This window comes from Apostichopus japonicus, chromosome 20 (assembly GCF_037975245.1).
Source record: "Apostichopus japonicus isolate 1M-3 chromosome 20, ASM3797524v1, whole genome shotgun sequence".
Lineage (NCBI taxonomy): Eukaryota > Metazoa > Echinodermata > Holothuroidea > Aspidochirotida > Stichopodidae > Apostichopus > Apostichopus japonicus.
In genome coordinates, this window is record NC_092580.1 from 8,211,410 (window position 1) to 8,233,816 (window position 22,407).

The 22,407-nt window shown below is 37.5% G+C and overlaps 1 protein-coding gene and 1 long non-coding RNA gene across 3 annotated transcripts; both read right to left on the reverse strand.

The window, feature by feature from the left end:
• Window positions 1-7,391: 7,391 nt before the first annotated feature.
• On the reverse strand, window positions 7,392-8,504 carry LOC139961649 (uncharacterized). Its single transcript, XR_011790952.1, has 2 exons — window positions 8,270-8,504; window positions 7,392-7,994 (listed from the first exon to the last, which is right to left on the reverse strand). It is a non-coding gene; the product is annotated as an uncharacterized lncRNA (long non-coding RNA).
• Window positions 8,505-11,467: 2,963 nt separating this feature from the next.
• Window positions 11,468-22,042, reverse strand: LOC139961647 (uncharacterized). 2 transcript variants are annotated; one of them, XM_071961007.1, is made up of 13 exons: window positions 21,886-22,042; window positions 21,536-21,627; window positions 20,816-20,901; window positions 20,125-20,247; window positions 18,764-18,988; window positions 17,996-18,094; window positions 17,205-17,417; window positions 17,000-17,104; window positions 15,746-16,057; window positions 15,146-15,355; window positions 14,366-14,625; window positions 13,638-13,736; window positions 11,468-13,127 (listed from the first exon to the last, which is right to left on the reverse strand). In XM_071961007.1, exons 3-12 carry the CDS (start codon window positions 20,892-20,894, stop codon window positions 13,674-13,676), a joined length of 1,689 nt encoding a protein of 562 aa, XP_071817108.1. In that variant the 5' UTR covers window positions 20,895-20,901; window positions 21,536-21,627; window positions 21,886-22,042; the 3' UTR covers window positions 11,468-13,127; window positions 13,638-13,673. The 2 variants fall into 2 exon arrangements, with proteins under 2 accessions (XP_071817108.1, XP_071817109.1); XM_071961008.1 differs by lacking the exon at window positions 21,536-21,627 and having other exon boundaries at window positions 21,886-22,041.
• Window positions 22,043-22,407: the final 365 nt, after the last annotated feature.

The following is a 22,407-nucleotide window of genomic DNA, read 5'->3' on the forward strand; positions in this document are numbered from 1 at the left end:
TGCATCGTTTCATGAGAAAATTTCAACATTGATTATATTAACAATACCTTCGTCCACTATACTGAAGCAAATAATAAGAGATCACATTTTCATGAAGACGATTGAAAGTCATGAAATTTAGCAACATAATGCGTGGAAGGCTCAAAATCAACATTAGTGTTAATTCATAACATTAGGTCCACTAAATGCTCAATTTTGCAGCTTCGACCGGTTTCGATCGGGGGCAAAATGGACCCCCCTTCGGAAAAACGAATTTCGATTATTTTCACACTTAGTCTTTGAAATGTGTCGCAAACGATATTCTAATGAAATCATCGCAATTGACATATTAGCCGCATCTTTATTGAAACTCTGTAAATTATTTAATAATTTAGCTGAAAATGAACATATAAAAAGGTTATGTTTGTTTGGGTTACTAGTGGCTTGCTTCAGCGAAAGATAATATCTATTTCTCGGGACGATTAATTTCGAGCACAAAAATATTGACAAAAATTCGTTAATCCTAGATAGAGAAATATGAACATACACAGAGGTATAAGTAATGTTAACCTGTTGTCTATACTTTTCTTATAACAGCGGGTCCCCCCCCCCACAATTTTGTATCTTACCCGATAGAAATCGAACACTTTCCTACAGAGGCACACGCGCGCCATCATTGCCATTAAAGATTATCGTTATTACTAACTAGCCTTCTCGCATAGTATATACTGTACCAGATATCACAAATATATATTGACAATCCCGCAGTTATGTGGCAGCTTTTATAGATGGCTTGATTGCTTCGTAGTTGATCATAAGATAATACCGTGGGAACTTGAACTAATTAAACATATGATATCACGGTGATGTAAATTACTTACTGTCTGTATAAGTAACAAATACACGACAATTCTATATCATATCTGTTTTAAAAAACTTGGTCAAATGACTTATTAAACAAACGAATTTGGATGAGGTGAACTAGTAACTATGATATGACATGCACTAAAACAATAACGGAATATTTTGTTGTCAGATGAAGAAGAATTAAAGAACAATGTAAGGGTTATGAAGATGACGTCACTCTAGAGTTAAAATAAAGCTTTTGTTTGAGAAAGGAAGTAGAAGAACCTTTGACAAGTATAAAATATCGTAAACTTAAGTTTGTAATATGTGAGGTTAAGTTGAATTGTGAATTGAAGTTTAATTTGTGAATTTAAGAAAAAGGGAGAGAAAAAAGGTGAATTTGAGACAAATTAAAAGTGTAAATCCAAAGAAAAAATGAGCGTAGTTTTGCCCTTCATTGCTTCCTTAATAACGTACAATGTTTTAATTGTACTTTTTATTATCTTCTAAATCAGAAACGAGTGTTAAATTACTGCCTCATAGTTTTTGTTGTTTTAACTAGTTACTCTATATCGATATTTTTAATATGCGTCGAGCGCCCTCTTTTATGAGATAGGACACCAATTACAATAAAGTATTACAATAAGTATCGCGGGAAAAAGAATCGGACTAAAACGTACACACTTTTCTTTTAATTCCACCAAATACAAAACACTGGTTATATTTTTTTATCAATTGACTTCATTATGATCAGTAAATACTAATAACAGCTGTCAATAAGTTTCCAATTATTTCACATTAAAAAGCAGTTTACTCTATGGATTTCTAAAATCAAATCCATTCATTGAACTTTCGCATTCTCTCTGCATATATAAGCAGAGACTACAAACAATGTGAAGTTTTAGGCAAAGCGTTCCCATCTCTGATAATGGTCAGGTATTTTACACTGCACAGAAAGCCCCAAGAGAAGTAATCAATTTGTGATGCTACCAAAAGTTACTGATTGAACTAACTTTCAGCCACAAATCCCCTTTTCAGTTTTATGGCATAATCAGGCCTTCAAATAAATATAAAAATAGCACATTGAGTTTGTTAATCCAGGGATCTTACACAACAACTAGTTGTTCAAACAAAGTAGCATGTGTTACAACCTCCGCCCCCTCCCCACACCCCCCCCATTAAAATGGCCATAGAAGATCTTCTTAGGTGGAGTACGTTTTAAATTTGTACACTGGTAGCCTGGGAGATCATTAAATACTTTAAGAACTTTAAATACGTCATTAGACCTACAAACTTTTCTTATTTATTGTAGGCCAGTACAGGGGTGATAGGGGAAGGGAACGGGGGCCTGGGTGATGATAAGTGGATGGGTGACCACTTCCCCTTGAAGAATGTTTTTGGTATAATTAAGGGTGCGTAGTTTTACACTTCATTGCTTCCTGAATAACGTACAATGTGTAATTGTACTTTTTATTATCATCAAATTATGAAACGTGTGTTAAAATACCGCCTAATAGTTTGTGTCAAGAAGTTGCTCCATATCAATATCTTTAATATGTGTCGAGCGCCCTCTTCAACAAGTTTGGCTACCAATGACTATACAGTTTCAAATAGCATGTGTTACGACCCCCCCCCCCCGCCCACCCCGCCCCACCCCATTTAAATGGCCATAGAAGCTATTCTTAGGCGGAGTACATTTTACATTTATATACTGGTAGCGTAGGAGATGGCCTTATCAGGAGGTGCCCAAGGGGGTCTGGAAAAGTGGTCTAAGGGGAGGGGTGTCCCTCTCTCCTTTGAGAATCTTTTATAAGCGAGTTTTCTTAAGTCTGAAATAATGCCAATGTTTGCACCTTCAAAGAACTTTAGATACGTCAGTAGACCTAAAACTTACTTTAATTTTGTTGACAATGATCAAGCTTTTAGAGATCAAATTTAACACATCTCATTATTTACATAGAAAACAAATGAAGGATATTTATGTGCGTATTATGCATTTTTTAGTTTGATTTTCGAAGTTATGGACTGTAGGCCAGTCACTTCAAGGGTGAAAGGGGAAGGGGCAACGGGGGCCTGGGCGATGGTTAGTGGAGCGGTGACCACTTCCCTTGATGATTTTTTTGTTGTTGGTATAATTAAGGGTGCGTAATACGAAATAATGCGATCTTTTGCAACTCATAAAGAATATCTAGTTTCAAGAAATGTCAATGCCGTCACTAGAGATACAAATATTTTGTTAATTTTGTTTAAAGTGATTGGACTTTTAGAGATCAAATTTTACACATCTCAAACAGGTAATCACACAACAAACATATTATTATATATAGAGGGAGGGGGAAAAGGAGTTTTCTGCTGAAATTATTGCCAGATGCTTGTTACGTGAGGGCTCGAATCTGGACGCAGAAGGCAAGGGCGGCGGAACCGGGGGGGGGGGCACAGGGGGCACGTGCCCCCCACTTTTCCTCAGGTTAAAAATGTGCCCTTTTTCTACAAGAGGCCAGGGAACCAGAATGAACACTCGGGAAGGGCCGTTTCCGGCCATCTGGGGGGTTTGTGAAACCAAAAATTTTCTTGTACGCTCCGCGCCAACCGATGGTGGCGCCCCGCTCAGATAGTCGTGCATACAACTTTGCAAATCCTGGCTACGCCCCTGACTTTTAATGAATTTCTGTGGGTCAAACTCAAAGCTATTTCATATGGAAAAATTTGTTAAGATATTAACAAGAAATAAACTCTAATTCGGAAATTTCCTACATTAGCAACTATCATGATTCCACCTCATTTTGTCTCAAAAGAAAACTTGTTCCTTGTTTCCCAATTTGCACATTGGATATTGCAGTGCTAGTATGCATATTTTCCTTGAGGGGGGGCGTTGATAGAGTGATGTGTATACGCAAATAAGATAATACAATAAGAGTTATAAAGGGTACTAAATATAAGGCTGCATCAGTCCAATCGAATTTCTGCAAAGTGCCCTTTGATGTCGGTGCCCCCCAGATTAAAAGTGCTTCCGCCGCCCTTGGCAGAAGGTTATATACGTTGCTTATAAAATCCAAACCAGGTTGGCTGAGTTTTGTGACTTCTGCAGCTGAATTTTTGTTTGTTTTATTTCTTATTTTTATTAAAAAAAATTATTTCTTTTTGTTATGTGACGTGTAAGGGGGGGGGGAGGGTATTCTTCGGAACAACCCATCCAACCACCCAACCCCACCCCCCTTGTGCGAGCAAGTAAATCTTTCCAAAATCGGCAGTGTATTCGTGGTATTCAGGTTTGAATCTTTCGGTAATCTGAACTTAAGTGTTTAGCCTAAACGTAAGCAGGGGCGTCAATCCGTTTTGAAACGTGGGGGACGTAATCGATTGGAGTATTCCGGCCGTAAATACTATCTAAGCGGAGCGCCACCATCAGTTGGCGCGCAGCGTACCAAGAAAATTTCAGATTTCAATACCTGCCAGATCGCTGGAGATGGCACTTGCCAGGCTGGATAGCAGCCATTTAGTTCCGTGATTTCGGGAGAAAAATACAAATTCGTCACTCAGGAACTCTGCAATAAAGTTCATGCGACCTTCATTTTTGGTGGATTATTTCTTTTATTAGTGATTCCAATTAACATGAACATTAGAACCCAGTGCAAGTTGACAAATGATGCCGCGAAGTGGAACCCCAGCCCCATATTGCCTATGTTTCAGGATAGAAAATATCCATGACAACTAACAATCTGTGAATAAATTTACTTCGAAATGGGCACATTATATTGCACCAAGTCGGTAAAGGAATGACCCCAGGGCCGTTCAAGCAATAGGTGTGTGTACTAATCTGTATTTACAAAGCATAATGTCAATATAGTCCAATTGATAATTCATGGTGATAATAGACCTACTTGACAGCATCATTAGTGCAGATAAATTCTAAGCAGCTAGTTAGTTCTTTGTGATGATGTAAAATAGATTTATTTTTTCTTTTTCTTGAGACATCTCACGGGCCGCGAAAAATAACTGGCGGGCGCATGTGGCCCGCAGGTTGCCCACCCTCGCCTATAGGAACGATGTCCCAAAATGTCCCCGGACATATAGGCGAAGGAAGCTATCCGCCGCGACTGCATGTGAGTTTCTCGACTTGGCGTCCTGATGGGAGTCATACCACAAAATGGTGCATTTCCTCTGACGCCATTATTAATAATTTAAATAACTTACTAATTAGGCACAGCCCAGATCCGAGTTCGTATATTGAGCTTAGCGCAAATTTGGCCAAAAGTCGTCATACGCCAGCATGTTAAACCACCAATGACTTTTAATACCACCCGTGACACTCTTCCAATGAGACTGTGTCAGTTTAAATGTATTGCTAGGTCTACAAGAATACATTTCTATGAAATTTGAAACAAGGATGGCAAGACAAACCACTTTAATTATGTTTTCAGGACCTCACACATGCGCATGTATCGTCAGACTTAGAATAGGTCCCATGCGAGTGGTGGCTAAAGTGATGAAGGCATCAAAATAAATCAGTGGTTGTTCGTTGGAGTCCTCACGCAAGTTACCTCGGTTGCTAGGTGGATCTGCATCTGGTAATCGGGTGAATTCTGGTCGGAGCGTACTATGTAACCACTGTATACCCAGGGACGTAGCTAAGGCCTGAAGATTGGGGGGGGGGGGGGGGGGTTGTAGTGGCTGAAAATCCAAATAGATGGGTTTGAAGCCAGAAAATTCCGACTGTTGCTTTGTACCCCCCACCCACCCTCCCCCACTCGTCAACGATACGGTCAGTGTCAGTCAGACACCCAATCTTTCGCGACTGCACTTTTGTTCTGAACTCTTTTTCGAAAAAATTTGTACCCACTGGCACTCATTTCACAAACTTATTAGCGCCCCCCCCCCACCCCAACCAAATATTTTTGTGAAAATTCGGGCAAATATGCTGATAACTTTTGGGGCACCTACTGAAAGAAAGATTATTTGCAATGTGTTTTTCAGTGGTTAAACCTATATAAATATTACCATTAATATTGTAACGACTTCCCCAATAATTCTAACCAATATGGAAGGGTAATAAGACGGAAAATTATTGTGAGTTATTTGCATGCGATGTAAAACCGATGCATGTCTTTATCAAATGCACATTAACATGTTGAACGTGCGCGTAGCGCGCGAAAAATGTGGGTTTTATTTTTCGGGCAAGTCGTTACACCCCCCCCCCCCCAAATCAAATTGGGCTCCTATGCCTATGACGGTAGTTCTATTAGGCATTTTTGTTTGGAGTATTCAAAATAATACGAAGTTTTGTACGGTGGAGTATAAGAATCGATATATAGTATAAGATACAATTTCTCAAAGAGGCAAGGAAAACGTGGTAAATATGACAGATTAAAAGTCAATTTTGACCGATTTTTTTTCAATTTTTAGGTCATGCACAATCACAGCAATAAATGAATAGGCCTAGATAAACTAGAGTGCGACAGTCGGAAATTCCGACTGTCTGTCACCCACTAAAAGTAAGCAAGTGGCAATGTGACACATTCGCCTAGCGGCTATCCAAAAATACTATGCAATGTGAAAAAATACTCCAACCAACTAATGATACAGAACAAGTTTTATAAATTCAACTTCTTAAGTGATCATGTATTTATTGAGGAGGAACTTTCTCCTTAAAAGAAAAAAGAAACAAAAAATTAAAGGTTACAAAGTTCTGTAATATTGCTTTATTACATGACTGCGTAAGGACACATATGATTTCGAATACTTAGATACAACGTATTGCTTTGGCGCAATCTTTACCCGGTGATGACATATTAAATTTAATTTAACTCCTGAAAAGTTTAAGACTTTCCAATGTTGCGAAATCCCTGGATCTCTCTCAATTGTGAGAGAGCAAACTGGTACGTGTCAATTCAGCCTTATAATATATATAATTACCAGATAACGTTACCTCTTCTAGTCTGAAGAGCTTTCCCACCTTCCTCAGAAACGATGCTCAGTCGTACACTACAGCTAGCTTCAACTCACATAAACCTTATCTGATTCTTGTCGCTGACAATCTCCGAGAACTGTAGTTAAATATCAGTCCGACGTTTGGTAAGATCACGCGAAGTGACCACACGGAATGTTTTCCTGCTACCTATACTTTTGGGTCACAGCTCTGCTTTGCGGACCATCACTATCGCGATACTAATATAATGACAAGATCATTGTACGATTCAACTTTGAGAAAACATGGCAACCCCTCCCCTACCAGTGATCATGGGAGATCTGATCCGACAAAGTTATTTCCCGGAGGTACAAAGACGGGTTCACGTTAAAGAATAACATGAATGTAAACCAGTAAAGGGAAATGCTCGGGAAGGGGGTAGGGGAAGTAAATGCTTATCAAGTTTGAAACTTAGTGACCATGTTTAAACTAGCCTATCTAGCAATAAGAATTAAGGCAATAGTCCCTTCCATGTCTTTACTCAGTGCAGCTTACACTACGCGGGATCGACTGGTTACATGTATCCCAACCGAGTATCTGGTTAATGTTACCCCTTTGCAAAAGAGCGAGACACAACATTACACCACTACGTATGGAAGACGGTTTCAAGTACGAAGGGTTATTTTTTTTCACTTCCGATGATCAAATATATAATCAGTGTACACAACTTAACACTTAACTCAGTTAATCGGCATTAAACATCATAATCACGGTTAAATTCAAATTAAAAACCATAGGGCTTATAAAATAAGTGGCTTTTTGTATGTTTTGCATATATGCATCTTATTATATATAATGATGGTCTCTGACGGTAGTTGCGTAAACTTAAAAATTAATAACATTACAAGAAAACATTCCTTATTCGAAAGTGCACGTGACCTGATGACATAAAGTGACTGATCAGTAACTTTTCCATGAGCAAATAAAAAAGGGGGCGTACTTGATGTTCTAAATCATGAAATCAAACAAAACTGACAATCATATTGAAGCAACCACTTTCAGTTAATACAAACGCATACTGTGTATATGTCTTACTTTTACATAGTCATAGATAACTATCTACAGCCCACAAACATGTAACTTTGTCCGATCCTTTATATTATGTAACAATCTTTTCTCTTTTTGTTTTAAAGTTATCAGCCAACGTGAACGCAGTTCAATCTCCAATGTTTATCGTGAGTTCAGCTGATTCGGTAAGATGAGTCTGCAAGTGAAAGTCAAATCAGAATATGGTAGAACCTCCAAGCATTCTTGTGAGGGACGTTCACATAATGATGGGACATAGAAATCACATGTAATGTGACAGGAAGTGTGACATGTCACATCCTTTTGTATTCGGAAAGTCAATAGTACTGTCATATTAATACTTAACGGTGCCTTCTTTTGCTGTAATATTTATGCAATATTTATTTATGCAACATGAATCGCTAAGAAATTTAGACGAGTTGTATACGGAGTTATATGAAGTTATAAACTTACCTAATGATTCGATGATATTATCATCACACGTAAAGAGGGTATGGACCAGCAGCCTATATATTTAAAAAAAAAAACATCAGAAAACAATTAACGCCTCACAATTTTGATATATTGATTAAATTACCTTCACCTGAATATAATTGTTTCATATTGAAAGCAGCTCAATTATTAAGACTATATTCATGGTGATTGTGTACTCTTATTCTCCTCTGTATAGCGTACACGTTAAACACTATGAGACTTGCCCTATAGTATCCGAACGACCCCCCCCCCCCCCATAATAGCCACCTCCGTTTGATGTTAATAGTAACATGCAGAAACACATTGCAACAAACACAATAGCGATGACAATAACGAAACACAAGCTGCCAATAATGATCCCAGCAATGGCCCCTGGAGACAGACCTGGTAAAAATAAAACTACGTGCATAATAAATACGAAATCGAAGGAAATTCAGTAAAACTTCATGAAACTTGCACACTATATAAGAATAATTTCATCATTCATAATTCCAATTCATAAACGTGTGATTGCAGTGCTTCCTATATACAGCGGCCCGCCATCATATATATACACACATATATACACCCTGCCTGCTGATGATATAGCACTATAGCCATATATATATATATATATATATATATATATATATATATATATATATATATATATATATATATATATATATATATATATATATATATATATATATATATATATTTATCAGCGACCTGCGTGGAAACCAATACGGGTTGGGTTGAAAGGTGTGTGGGGGAGGCGGGTGGTGGTGACCTGGTTTGTAAAGTCGTCTTACCATTATGAACCACTTAACCAGAGTTTGCTTCATGAGCCACTGAAGGAATCAAACTTACTTTCGGCGCTTGCATCATCAGCCAATAGAATGACCAATATGAGTGTGACACGTAAATATTAAATATGAAAAACATTAAATATAAAAAACATTAAATATAACATTAAATATTAAATATAAAAAAATATAAAAAAATATAAAAAATATAAAAAATATAAAAAAAAACATTAAATATAAAAAACATTAAATATGAATGTGAGAGACTGACTTCGGTCAGCTTGCGGCTTTGATAAGCCAATTAGGCTTCTTCGCGAGTTCCTGCTTGCAGGAGGATCTAATATACATACATACATATACATACATACACGTGTCAAGCAGGTGAACCACTTCGTTGCCATAGCTACATTCCGAAGAATAAAATAAGATATGTTATGTTTAAAACTTATCCCATCTTTATCCTGATACATGCATGGTATAGTAATACTGAAAAGAAAATTTCAGCAGCATATTATTATTTATTTATTGATTTTGCTGATGAAGAGAGGTAAATATTCTACTGAGTTTTAAGCATGCATCAGTTTGAAAGTAGGCTGATTCCATTTCTCATGCCGTTTACGAGATTCGGATAATTTAATTCGCTATAGATTTCTCTCCATAGTTTTTACTCCAGGTCTGTTTTGAGGTTGCGAAATTTTTAAATATTCAGATAAGTTCCAAACCAGCTGCCTAGATGCTCCGCTAAGCGACGATGCTTTCACTTATATTTGACTTTCTAGTGTTTTATTTACAAATGACTCTTGAGACATAGAACAGTACATTATAGCTTGCCATTCCAATGGCCTATTATGTTTAGACGTGTAATCATAGTACAGATGCAATCGCGATTTGCGTTATTTCCCACCGCGGTCGTTCCCTCTCCGCTGTGACTCTGTAGTGAGAGAATGTCAGTTACTTGTGCGAGTAAGTGTAGGTGAATATGTTTACCATATTGCTGTTGAAAATAAAACTGAAAGAACAAACACTTACCAAGAGAGATGGAAATCTTCAAGTTGTGTTAATTTTTTATTAATTCGGTGGCAAAATGGTTCTGAAATGAAATTTCGTCAGTGTGCTGAAAAGTGATATTCTATAAAATAAAAAAAAGGACTGTTGCCAAGGATTTGATACGCATGCCTGAATAAAGAGTACAAACTGTCAATAATCTCATTTAACACAGTAACGTAAAGAATTTATTGTATTTAACAATAATAGGTATTGTATTTCACAAAAATAGGTATTGTATTTCACAATAATAGGTGTTGCTATGCACTAAGAACTATTGCATAGTATACCAAAATAGATTCTTTTGTCTGTTACCCTCCCTCAAACCAAAAACTTGTTGACTTAACATTAACATTCTGGAAGTTTTGAATACTATAGTGGACCTTTCGTAATAGTTATACTCCACCTATATTTGTAAAGATTCTCGGCATACTAAACATGCGTGTGGTATACAGGCGTGCTTGTTATGTTACGCACTGTGCATTTCTATAGCGTGCTATTGTAAAGGATAACATTGGTCTTAGTATCCACCAAGTAACATCACGTAAAATTCTTCCATAAATCTGCTAATTTTTTATGATTATCCCCTCTTTATATATTTTAATAGCAGCATATTTCGGAAATACTGCAGCCTATCATTGTGATGCAAGGGCGTAGGAACCGGGGGGGGCTGGGGGGCGCCAGCCCCCCAGTGAAAAATATGGGGGGGGGGCGGAAGTATCGTTCCGCCCCCCCGCTCCGCAAGTCAGAAAACCCCTTTTTCATTTCCAAATGAGAAAAAAATCTCATTTGAAGCACCAAATTGCATCTAAGGCCAGGTGAAAATGCAAAATTCTTTACAAAATGGAGTGGGTGTTGAAGTGTGCTATATTGCACCAAATTGCATCTGAGGCCACCTGGAAATGCAAAAAAATTCCAAAGGGGAGGGGGACACCCCCTCCCCTTAGACCCCTCCCCCAGGCCGGCCATTAGTCTTCAGCCCCCCCCCCCACTCAAAAGCACCTTCCTACGCCACTGTTATGATATCATCTACATTTATCCAATTTTGTTAAGACCAGCACTCTATAAGCTTATTACGTCACGGCTATACGGTATCCAAATTACACTAACCGGAGTCAGGTTGCCGAGTCCAGGAATTTAGCATTACGTCATATATGTGAAACGATTAACGAATCAGCCATGATGGACTAACATATTTGACAACAGACAAATATTATTATCAAGTTTGATGACTATTTCGTTCCAAAGAGCATCGCATGTGTAAGCCTTATGGCAAGAAGGGACGGAACATATAACTTATGAATGTTTGAAAGTCATTGGGAGCAAAAAAGAAACACAAAAGGCCTGTGTGACTTGATATTTATTTTACGCTTTAATTAGAACAAATATTTATGTAAAATGTACAAATATTACCGTAAGACACGATTCAGGGTTACAGCATATTCATCATTTTTTGTCTCTCTAACTCGAGATTGGTTAAATTTTACCATTAGTGACAGTAACAAAACATATGCAAACGACAAACTCGATAAAAGTACATTTTATTTAATAGTTTTAATACCGTACTTGACATGAGAAAAGTACGTAAATTCGATATGATCAAATAATGAGGAAGCTGCATCAAAGGCCAAATGAGAATAATTTGTGGCTTACATTATCTTATTTACCCATTTATAGTCTGAGTATTATCTTTAAGTTGATACAAACATGAATATGTCATAAAACCATATAAAACAAACAACCCAATCAAAACAAAGGCAAAACCAACCAACGAACGAACAAACACATTTATTGACTAACTTCGAAGTAACCATTGTAAAACATTATAATACCAACACAAGTTGAGGTGTTTTCCGCTATTTTAAGAACCAAAAATCCATGCAAGCCATATTTTGTCTTTGTAAACCTCTCTTACACTCCTCTGAGAAGGAAACAATATTTAATACATACAGGTCCATAAGCAATAGTTAAACACAATGCCTATACATACATACAATTATATTTATTAATATCAACCTATTCAAGTGGTTCAGTCTGTCTTAATTGTTTCGCTCGTTTCAAAATCATTGCTCAGGATTTATTTTCTCTTTATAAGATAATGTCGTTCTAGTGCATAAAACGAGTGAATTTAACGAGTATTTAAGTTGAATAAAGTGTTAATATTTGGAATGTTCGAGTAAATTCATGTATGCTGTTTGCCAGGATTGGGTCGAACCAGGCCCGTAGCCACGGGGCAATTCAAAGTTCTGTTCTGACATTCCCGATCTATTGATGTTGCAATAGTCATTTACATCCTCTTCAAACCAGGGATGTGTTATTTTATAGACACATATACTTGTGCAAACGTATAGTCCTATATAGTTCAAGAGTTACAATTAAAATTGAGGGGTACATATTTATAATCATCGCAGGCGTTATCCATATAAGAGGAGGGGGAAGGGAAATAACCCTTATTCTTTACTTCTGGTGGGTCTCTGATGGGTCGGGTTATTTTATATCCCTTGCCCCCCCCCCCACGTGATCCAGATCACTGTCAGCCTGCCCTGCTGTGGATATAATGTAACCCGAATTAAACGCCTGATCGTAAGACTAAATTTATACGTTTATAACCGTAAATTCTTGTTTAATCGCTCATTGGACTATTGGCTAGGCTAATGCTTTAACATATCATGTTTAGAATGTAATTGTACACGACATAGGAAGAGTATCGTCAGGATTACGTGAGCAAAGTTATGATGAAAGGGAGGTGGAGTGGGGGAGTGGGTGTTGGGAGCGGGGGTGTTGGGTGGAGTTCTGGTGTGGAGTCAATTCGTGCATCAGTGGCTTCAACCGATATGCATACGACTAGGTTTTTCTTTAAAATATTAGTAACCAGAAAGGTAATGATGAGTCCAGCTTCTCATCGATCGATTTGAGATATTTCTTTCTTGCCTGTCAAATCATTTGTGACCTGGTGCCAACATCTGGGTAACTTGAACCATTCACAACCAAATGAGATAAAGTACCTGATTAAAGAAATAAAATATATACATCATCTTCAGTTAATTCTGTTAATTCTGGTAACAAAGTTTATTTGTTGGTAATTCTGATGTTATGCCGTGGCTCCCACCGACGTCGGAAATGGTGCGAAAGGGCGCACCAAACTAACTTAAAATCTCTTTCGTCCTCGCTCAGTTATGTCGATTGGTTTATGTTTTGTCCTGCTTTAATTAACCACCAATAAAAACGCAAAACCAAAGTTCAAAGCAAAAACAAACAACAAATATATAGAAACACAAGAACTACCAATACGCAGGTTACTCCAATAGCGCTTTGGAATGAAATTGTAACCCACGTACCAATCCCTCTTCTGACATTATCCAACTATTCGCAAAACTAAGCTTTTAAGTGGAGCTTATTGAACATAACAATGCCCTTAAAGCATTAGGTGGCTATGTGTCATCGTCCAGTTGTGTATAATCAAATTTCGCACACATTTAGCAAAATAGACCGAGAGTAAATTCTTGGATCCTTACTTTTTCTAATCCACCGTGATCTTTCTAGTATTATGTTCAGTAAGGTACTGAGTATACCTCTGTAGCGTAACTCCGTGGGTAGTAACCAACAGGTCCACGCTGAACAAAGACAAGAGGAAAGAACAATTTGGCACTGTTACCGTCGACTTCATATTTTGAGAAAAATGAAGAATGAAAACATCTAAGTCAATGAAATTCAAACAATTGACTTAATTCACATATCTAATCAAGTTAATCAAAATTAAAAGTTTCAGTATTTCATGATTTACACAACAGAAAATGATCTCATCCTGCATAGGCGTAGGCAGACTCAGATCTGAATATATGGCTCTGGGGGTAGGAACGAGGATAAGTGATGGGCGTGGGTGGGGGGGGGGCGGGGCAGGAGTATCTATCGCTCCACGGCAGCTATTCAACAGTATCCATTGCATTAGTGCAAAGCGTGTTAGGATATTAATACTTATTACGCGTCTAATTTACGACAATCGTTCATTAGAAAGTGTAGAAATTTAATCACAACATAGTCCAAATTTCCAATGTTCCATCTGAGCCTCTGTATAGCATATAAAACTACCATTCTTCCGGTGAAGACCTCAGACCCATCACTTTTTCCTGTTGTCGATATAAACTGAGAATTCTGCCATCCTGAGCAAAATATCCATTTGCAAGGCGGTACCAGTGTAATCGCCATGTGATAACATTAGATAAACAAGTATTTTAAGACTTACCTTTGCGCCGAAAGAACGCCCACCGCTAGTCATCACCGCAAGACCGAATATCATCGCTAGAAAGATGAAGATAATTAATGCCGCAACAACTCCTACTACTATACCGGCTATGGCACCGCCCGATAAACCGCCATCACCGGTATTTGTTCCTCCTGTACCGGTGCCTGTACCGGTGCCTGTACCGGTGCCTGTACCGGTACCTGTACCGGTGCCTGTACCGGTGCCTGTACCGGTACCCGTACCAGTACCTGTACCAGTTCCTATAATATTTGTCAAATATGCAAATGAGGAAAATCAAGAAAACAAGTGAGATGATGTTGAGATGTTGAAAACTTATAGGCAGCGCCGAGTTAGATTCAGCAGCGGTATACTAAACGTTTTTCATACTTGGATATGCTAATTAGTTCGTTAAAATCATTATTATTATTATTATTATTACAAATTACAATGATTCAGTTGGGCAGTCGTTTGTAGATTTTCAGTTAATAAATACAAGTAACAACATCTACTATTACACGTAATAATATGTAATACAATGTCAGCAAGATTTATTCGAAGATTGGAAATTCAGATTACATCTCACTTGGAAATGTAATGGGTGGAGTATTCTTCAAAATGTAATGACAAAGTATATTAGCAGGAATAAAGCCTGATGTTCAAGACACCATATAAAAACGACTAAACACAATTTAACTATTATGTATGTATGAGGTCGTCGCTTTCATCTACTCCCCCCCTTTGTCCCCTTATCCCATACCCTACCCCATCACCGCGTCTCACCGGGGGAGTCTGCAATAACTACTGTCACACTATCCTCCCCTGTTGCCACAATAGCACCAGGTGTTAAAGACCTGAACGAAATTGTTGATACGGTTTGTATTTCCGTGATCCCGTCTGAGAGGATGGGTAGACGCACTGACGTCGATGAACGCCCAGCTGTTATCGATACGTCTGGCAGAGCACCGAACTGGGCTACATCTCCTGATAGCTCTAGAAATGGAAGCGAAGGAACAGATGATAACTGGATCAAATGGTTGAAGGATGGTTCTCTCATCCCCCTGTGAAGGATGGTTTTCTCATACCTCTTATCACAGTGACAACCAAATTGTACCGTTACACGTATAGTCTCTTGAATCGCTCTGAACATAGAGGTTGTACCTCCATGCTCTGAATAATCTTACACGTATATCACGGTAGCAGAAAATAAACTGCTTTTTTTGTTTCTTTGCATAATGAGGTAAATTTATTAATCAGATCACAGATATGTAGAAAAAAAAAACCTACGGATGCTTATAGAATTGATACCCATTCGAGTCCCAGTACGGTAAAATTAAAACAATAACTTTCAACATGGACCTCGATCTGATAATTTAATATTACCGATAATTATAGTGGATTGCGCTGGTTCACTTGACATTAGGTTGATTTCAATGGTATCGCCCTCAACCGTTGAGAAAGTTCGCTGCTGTATTGATATGATGATTGCTGCGGCTACAGTGTAGGTAGTGGCTCGTGTCATGCCGATTGTTGCCATCGTCGGTGCCACAGATAACAGTGCGACTGTGAATTGCTGTAGTTCGTGACCGGCCAAATCAACGAGAAGGTTCAACGAGCCAGTTGTGGCCCCATCGGGTATCGTGATAGTGGGTGTTTGAGTAGTAACAATACCGTTGGTATCGGTATAGGCAAGGTCTGAGGTCAAAGGTTATTGAAAGTTTTAACGACAAAAGTCGGGACCTCCCGCTGTGGTTTATTAAGGCATAGAATTAACATAACATAAATAAATTCATATGTGAGCAGAAGTGTGTGGGATACCAATATCGAGCTAGTCAAACAAAGGATGATTTTCGTAACCTTTCTACAATGTAATGAATATGTAAAAGATAACACTTTTAATCATTGTTAACCCATAGCAGATGAAAACACAGGCAGCGATATCGAAAGTCTTCATTGTGTGACCATGTATAATGTATAGTATTGTATGTTAACTAGACTTGGGAGTCTTTAAGTTGGTAGAACATAAGACATTTCAGTGTGGATATAATAACTGCTTCCTACTCATTTCTTGTTAATCATTGTATTTATATCTTGTGCACAATTCCCGAGACGATTTCCAGCATAATTCTGCATATTCCTTGCATGGTAAAACATGGGATAGATTCCCTGCATGGTTAAACATGGGATAGATTCCCTGCATGGTAAAACATGCAGTTCCCTGCATAGTGAAACATGGGATAGAGTGCATAGTTAAACATGGGATAGAGTCCCTGGATGGTAAAAAACATGGGATATATAGTCCCTGTATAGTTACACATGCGATAGAGTCCCTGCATATAGTTAAACATTTTCATTATTCTGAGTCTACTGACTGGCATCACAACAAATACTTAGTAACAAACTTACATTGAATTAGATAGGTCAGAAGGTGAAATAACGGATTTATATTGATAGGAGTACTGCATGTACAGTTCCAAATTGTCTTATCTAGTGTCGTTGCTCCAGTTCAGTTTCCATGCATGTGCCTGGTCTTTGCATATGGCATAGAATTGGCTTAGAAGATATATAATGAGTAGGTCAATGATGCATACCCGCGTGCATGCGTAATACATAATACTACATGAAAGCAAAACTCACTTATGACAATGTCCTCTGTAGAGGCACGAGTTGAAATGACCTGGAATTGCGCCATAGTCAAACTTTGCTGTAGACTAATGGAGGCTGTAGCAACGGTTACTATCGCTGCGGAGAAAGGGAGGAAAGGGAGGAAAAACAAATCATGAAAACAAGGCAGCATTTGGTTTGTCTTTCGCAATGATTTCGCCTCAGCGCTAATACCTACGTTGAGCAATGATGTCAATAACAGCTGAGGATTGGATGGTATTTCTGGTCACCAGAAAATCGTCAGATGTTCCATCCATAAAGAGTTGGGCTTGTAGGTCAGTGGTTGAAACCTGATTGATGGTAAACATAACCGATGCGGTGGCCTCGTTAGCGACAAACTGCGCAACAGCAGGAGAACCTGTCAGGTACGAGCTTCCGGTCTCTACAACATCTGTAGAATGAAAACACCAGGAGATGGTAAACAACAATATCACTAAATAGTTTGGTAGTTAATTATAAAAGATGCTGTCAAGTTCCTTGGGTGGTTAAAATCTTTACTACTTTGAAACTTTTAATATAAACAAATGAATTCAAATCAGTTCATTTATTTGCAAGTTTTTCTCTCTAAGGAATATGCAATATTCGAGTGTGATGTTGCTAGGTTAGTTTCACCATTTTGCTATTTTTCATGTAATTATTTGTATTTTCTTGATGACGAAGTTATGTAAAGAATTCCCAAAATTACAACTGTTTTCGGAGTTTTTTTCGGAGTTTTTATTTCAGGTCTGTTAAACCGACACTTGTTAGTTCGAATGTGAGAACGGCTATAGTAACAAACAAATCAGCATTATTTTCATTCACCAAAGAAAAAAATCCAAAATGATAATGCATTACTCTCGATTATTATGCGTAATAAAATCATGAAATATATTAAACGTCTAAAAAGTAAGAATCTAAACCTCTGTCACAGAATGCTTTCATTCCAAAACAAAGTGAAGGTATACAATGAATAAGACAAGACAAGCTTACTCAAGAAAATTGGCTCGGTAAATGGTTCTGTTCTTGTCAGTCCCACAGTAATAATATCTCCATTTTCACCGCTGTAATCTCTGGGACTGGCGAAAGAAACTATAAAAAAGAAAGAAAAAAGAATCCTGGTATCCAGAACAGTATCAGTCGGAAGAGAATCGTAACCCAGCCCAAAGTTGTATCTCACATTGTCCATGAAACGGCAAGCAGCTATTATATGTATTGTTTGTTCAAACATGGAAGTTTCATCCAACCCTGTTGACTTGAGCAAGTTTAAAAGTGACACCTCAAAGCCATGCAGTTAGTACGTTACATGTAGTTGAGTTTAGTTCCAGACTAAAACTGAAAACGCTTATTAAGTAGGAAGCTTTAGAAGTAAACAAGTTAGGAAAGGAAATAAAAGCAATAAAAAGAAATAATAAATAGGCTAAAATAAGGAAAACTTAGCTCCTATATAGGTAGCAAATATGAAGCGAAAGGAAACATCAAACAAGTTATGTTGAATTTGAAAGAGTAACCGATTAAAGCAAACTTGGTTCTTATACTATAAATTGGATAAAAGAAAATACACATTATCTATGTTTGTAAATGAGTTATTAAAAGAAGTATTATAAAAGTAGGTGATTTTTAACTGATTTCGAATTCTTTCTTCAGTATTTGTCTGCTTGCAAGCTTGACTATGGAACGAGTGTTTGTAAATATTGTCGTCATTGCAACATCCTGAACATGTGAAGATGTGACAAGAACACAAAAACGTTTTCTTCTCACCTTCTGATATAGACACGAGGTTAAAGGTCAGTGTATCCTGTCCAGAGGCTACTGTTGCTACGGTAGTGTCGCTTGATGTTAACGTTACGGAAAATGTTTCATCCTGTATTACACCAGATGCAAAAACAAACCCGAACTCTTGGGATGGTTGTCCCGCAGGTATTGTAACTTCCTTGACACTTTGTGTATCTGTGAGAACACCGTCCGTATCCGTAAAGGTCAAAACTAATGAGAGAGAGAGAGGGAGAATTTACATACAAAAAAAGAAAGGTTTTAAATCTAGACAGCTAGGGTCGTTATGAGAAAAACGACATTACTTGTTATCATATATATGACCTATCTTTACCGAACATTATTACGAAGTAATGTACAAACTTTAATCTGTACATTTCTGGTTAACGAGAGGATAAATTAATGGGGCATGATGAAGATATTTTAAGACGTCTATATATTTACTTTGTAACTGCAGTATTAGGTCAATTGTAATGGCACGGCATTTGAGAGTAGCGTAACTCACAATTATATCAGCCGACTTCAATTTGAAATATTTGAGATTTAATAATTCAGATACGTTATAGACAGTTCACCAGTCATCAAAGAAAGATAACATAAAAAAGACTTTCATAAACATCTACCTCATGTTTTGATTTCTTTTCAGGACGTCGGAAAATATGAAGGTCATAATAGGTTTTGCGTATGTCGATAACTGAAAATCGACTTCATCGCTTAATCGAACAGTTATCACATTTGTATTCACAACACTGTATATGTTAGATAATGATGGTAATCAATGCATACGCGTCTTGTTGTGGCATGTGAGGAAACTACATAACAGGGAGATACTAATCATGAGGAAATATAAAAGGGATATCTTCATCAGGCGCCTAGGTAGTATGGCCTAACTTAGGATATCGCGGTTTCAGTGTTAGTTGTTTACAGCAAAAACGATCTATGTAAATAGTGCTTCGTCAAAAGTGTTTAAAACATGATATTCATGAAAATAGAAAAAGGTGAAACATTGTAAGCATTGTTTATGACTTGCTTTGTAAAAGTGACCACAATTATAAGCAATGGCACGGCTGACCATCTGTAACTTTCACTGGAAATGACATCAGACTACTGTGCCAGTGTATCTGTTAGTATCGTTAACAAGTTAAGATAACGCTTAATAATGACAATTATTATTATTATTATCGATCGATTACTGAGTGTCCGACCTGCAGCTTTCACTTTCAAAGGCAGTGAGCGAATGAGCCACTCGCCAAAATGTCGAGCTTAATGCAATTTTTGCTCGCCAGTCGCAAAATTCTAGTCGCCATGCATAGATCTATAACATATACAAACATGTGACAATGAAGTACCTGTCACAACGTCCGTTGTTGGTGGCGTGTCACATGAAACCAAGATTACAGCTTCTGTTGTAACCTTTGTCAACCTTATCGACCTTGCCGACGGCTCTAATGGAAACGTTAATGACAATTCACCTGTAAAATATAAAATATCGAAAAATAATAATATGAATTCCAAAGTAGATTCCTGCAGCTGTGTCATCCCATTATTGCAACATGGTGAATCATAATTAGCCAACAAAACCACATTACCCAATGGAACGGATTAAAGTTCGTTATTTAGAAACAAACCAATGATATATACTGCCTAGACCACTTAATGGTTGGAATGAGAGTTAATAAAACGTGATATCATGTGACTTGGTCAGAGGAAACTAATGCTTATACAGCGCCACACAAAATGCAACTTCTGAAGTCACTGAGGGACAACAAAAACAAATGAAATAAACAGCTAGATTATAGCATAGTAATCTGCTATATGGGTGCTTAGCATCAACAGTTAACAGCAAGAACGACTTTATTTAGTCGATAATAATTTGTATTCAAACTGGGCCTAGTCGGGTACCTCTACTAAGAAAATGTGATTGAACCATATATGTATGCTAGCTGCTAAATTTTGATATTAAAAACAAAAACAGTTTGTTTAAACTTTTATTCAAGAGGGAGCTCATTACAGCCGGTTTTTAATAATAATTCTTCTTACATTGTTGGCTGCTGACAAAAGCACATATCAGACCTAAAAACCAGAAAATAAATAACCACGCTCTCGTTTTATGCGCCATGTTTCACCTGTAGAAGAAAACGAGAAGCAAAATGAAAAGGTTTTTGCGCAAAAGTTATATTTAGCATGAATTATGAGAAAAACGTTTTATAGTTGTTCATGGAAAAGCTTTCAAAGTGCATTAATATGTTGAAAACTCTGTCTACAACGTAATAACTGCAGTTATTTATCACATCTCTGTAAATGGAAAAAGACTTGAGTCGGTTAAAGTTAACGTTCACCGTCCAACACCCTATATCTTTATCATTCATATGAAACATATTTTGACATTTTTAGTTTTTGAATGTAAGTTCCTTTAATATGCACCAGAGGAGAGTAAAATAGTGGTCAAGTTGGCATTTTGCTTCGATAACAACGAATTTCTATAATACCTCCCACCCCCCTTCCACCCCTCTCTATCCCTTTTTTAAAAGAAAAAAACACTTTAATTTCTGCAACAACAACAACAGGTTTCGTATGATACAACTTAAGGGCCGAAAACTAATGATAAACTTTGTGATAAGAAGCCTTCCAAATATAGTAGCCCGACCTCCATTAGTTCCACCCACAACGGTATTTTGATAACGTTTGTGTTCATAAGACAGCTAGCCTTTTGTCACGTATGTCTGTATATACATCAACATTATGTAAAACTGAACTTACTTTTCTATTGGAGATTGTGTGCCAGTTCTGGATAACTCCAAGCGTCGAGTTTTATACGAACAAATAATTGAGATAAATGGCACTATATAAGCCTGCAGTAAAGAACGATAGATGTTGAGCTATAGTACTGGCCAATGATTGTATTAGCCTACTCGGCACTCATACAAATATATATATATATATATATATATATATTAATTACTAAGGATTAGGCTGTGCTAACTCATTTTATTAAGTGAATATTGACTAATGGACAAGTAGAGTAAATTAGAATATACCGGGTATCGTACTATATACAAAACAATATGAAACTATCTCCTTGGAAAATATGAATTTGAAATAAAACCTACCAGTGAAGCCGCTACTTGGTACAATCAGTCCTATACGAGACCCCAGTCAACATCTATATAGCGGTGTATATATACTGTATAGTAATTGTGATATGCTAAGTGCCTTCTGTTGTTCCACAATATCTTTTTTTTTTCAATTACTGTGTATAAAGGTCTATATATATGTACTGTAAGGTTACTAGCGGTAACACCATTCCTGAGTAACTTCGATAATACAATTCTATTCGTGCTTAGTGAACCGATGTAAGAAAGTTTACCGAGCCGCCATGGTGAACACAAATACTGACACGCCATTTTATTGTTTTGCCTAACGAACGGCAAACGCTTATTGGTTTCGATGAAATCGTAACCAATGCATTCATGCAGGCGGAGAGTGTGGTTGTGGTTGCGTGGGTGTGTGTGTGTGACGTCTGGCTTGTAAACAGGGTATCTCAAGTAGGGAAGCTTGGACCAATCTAATATTTGGTGTTTATAAGTACCACATTGAGTAGATGTGCCCTATTTTTTGTGGTGCCTGTGAAG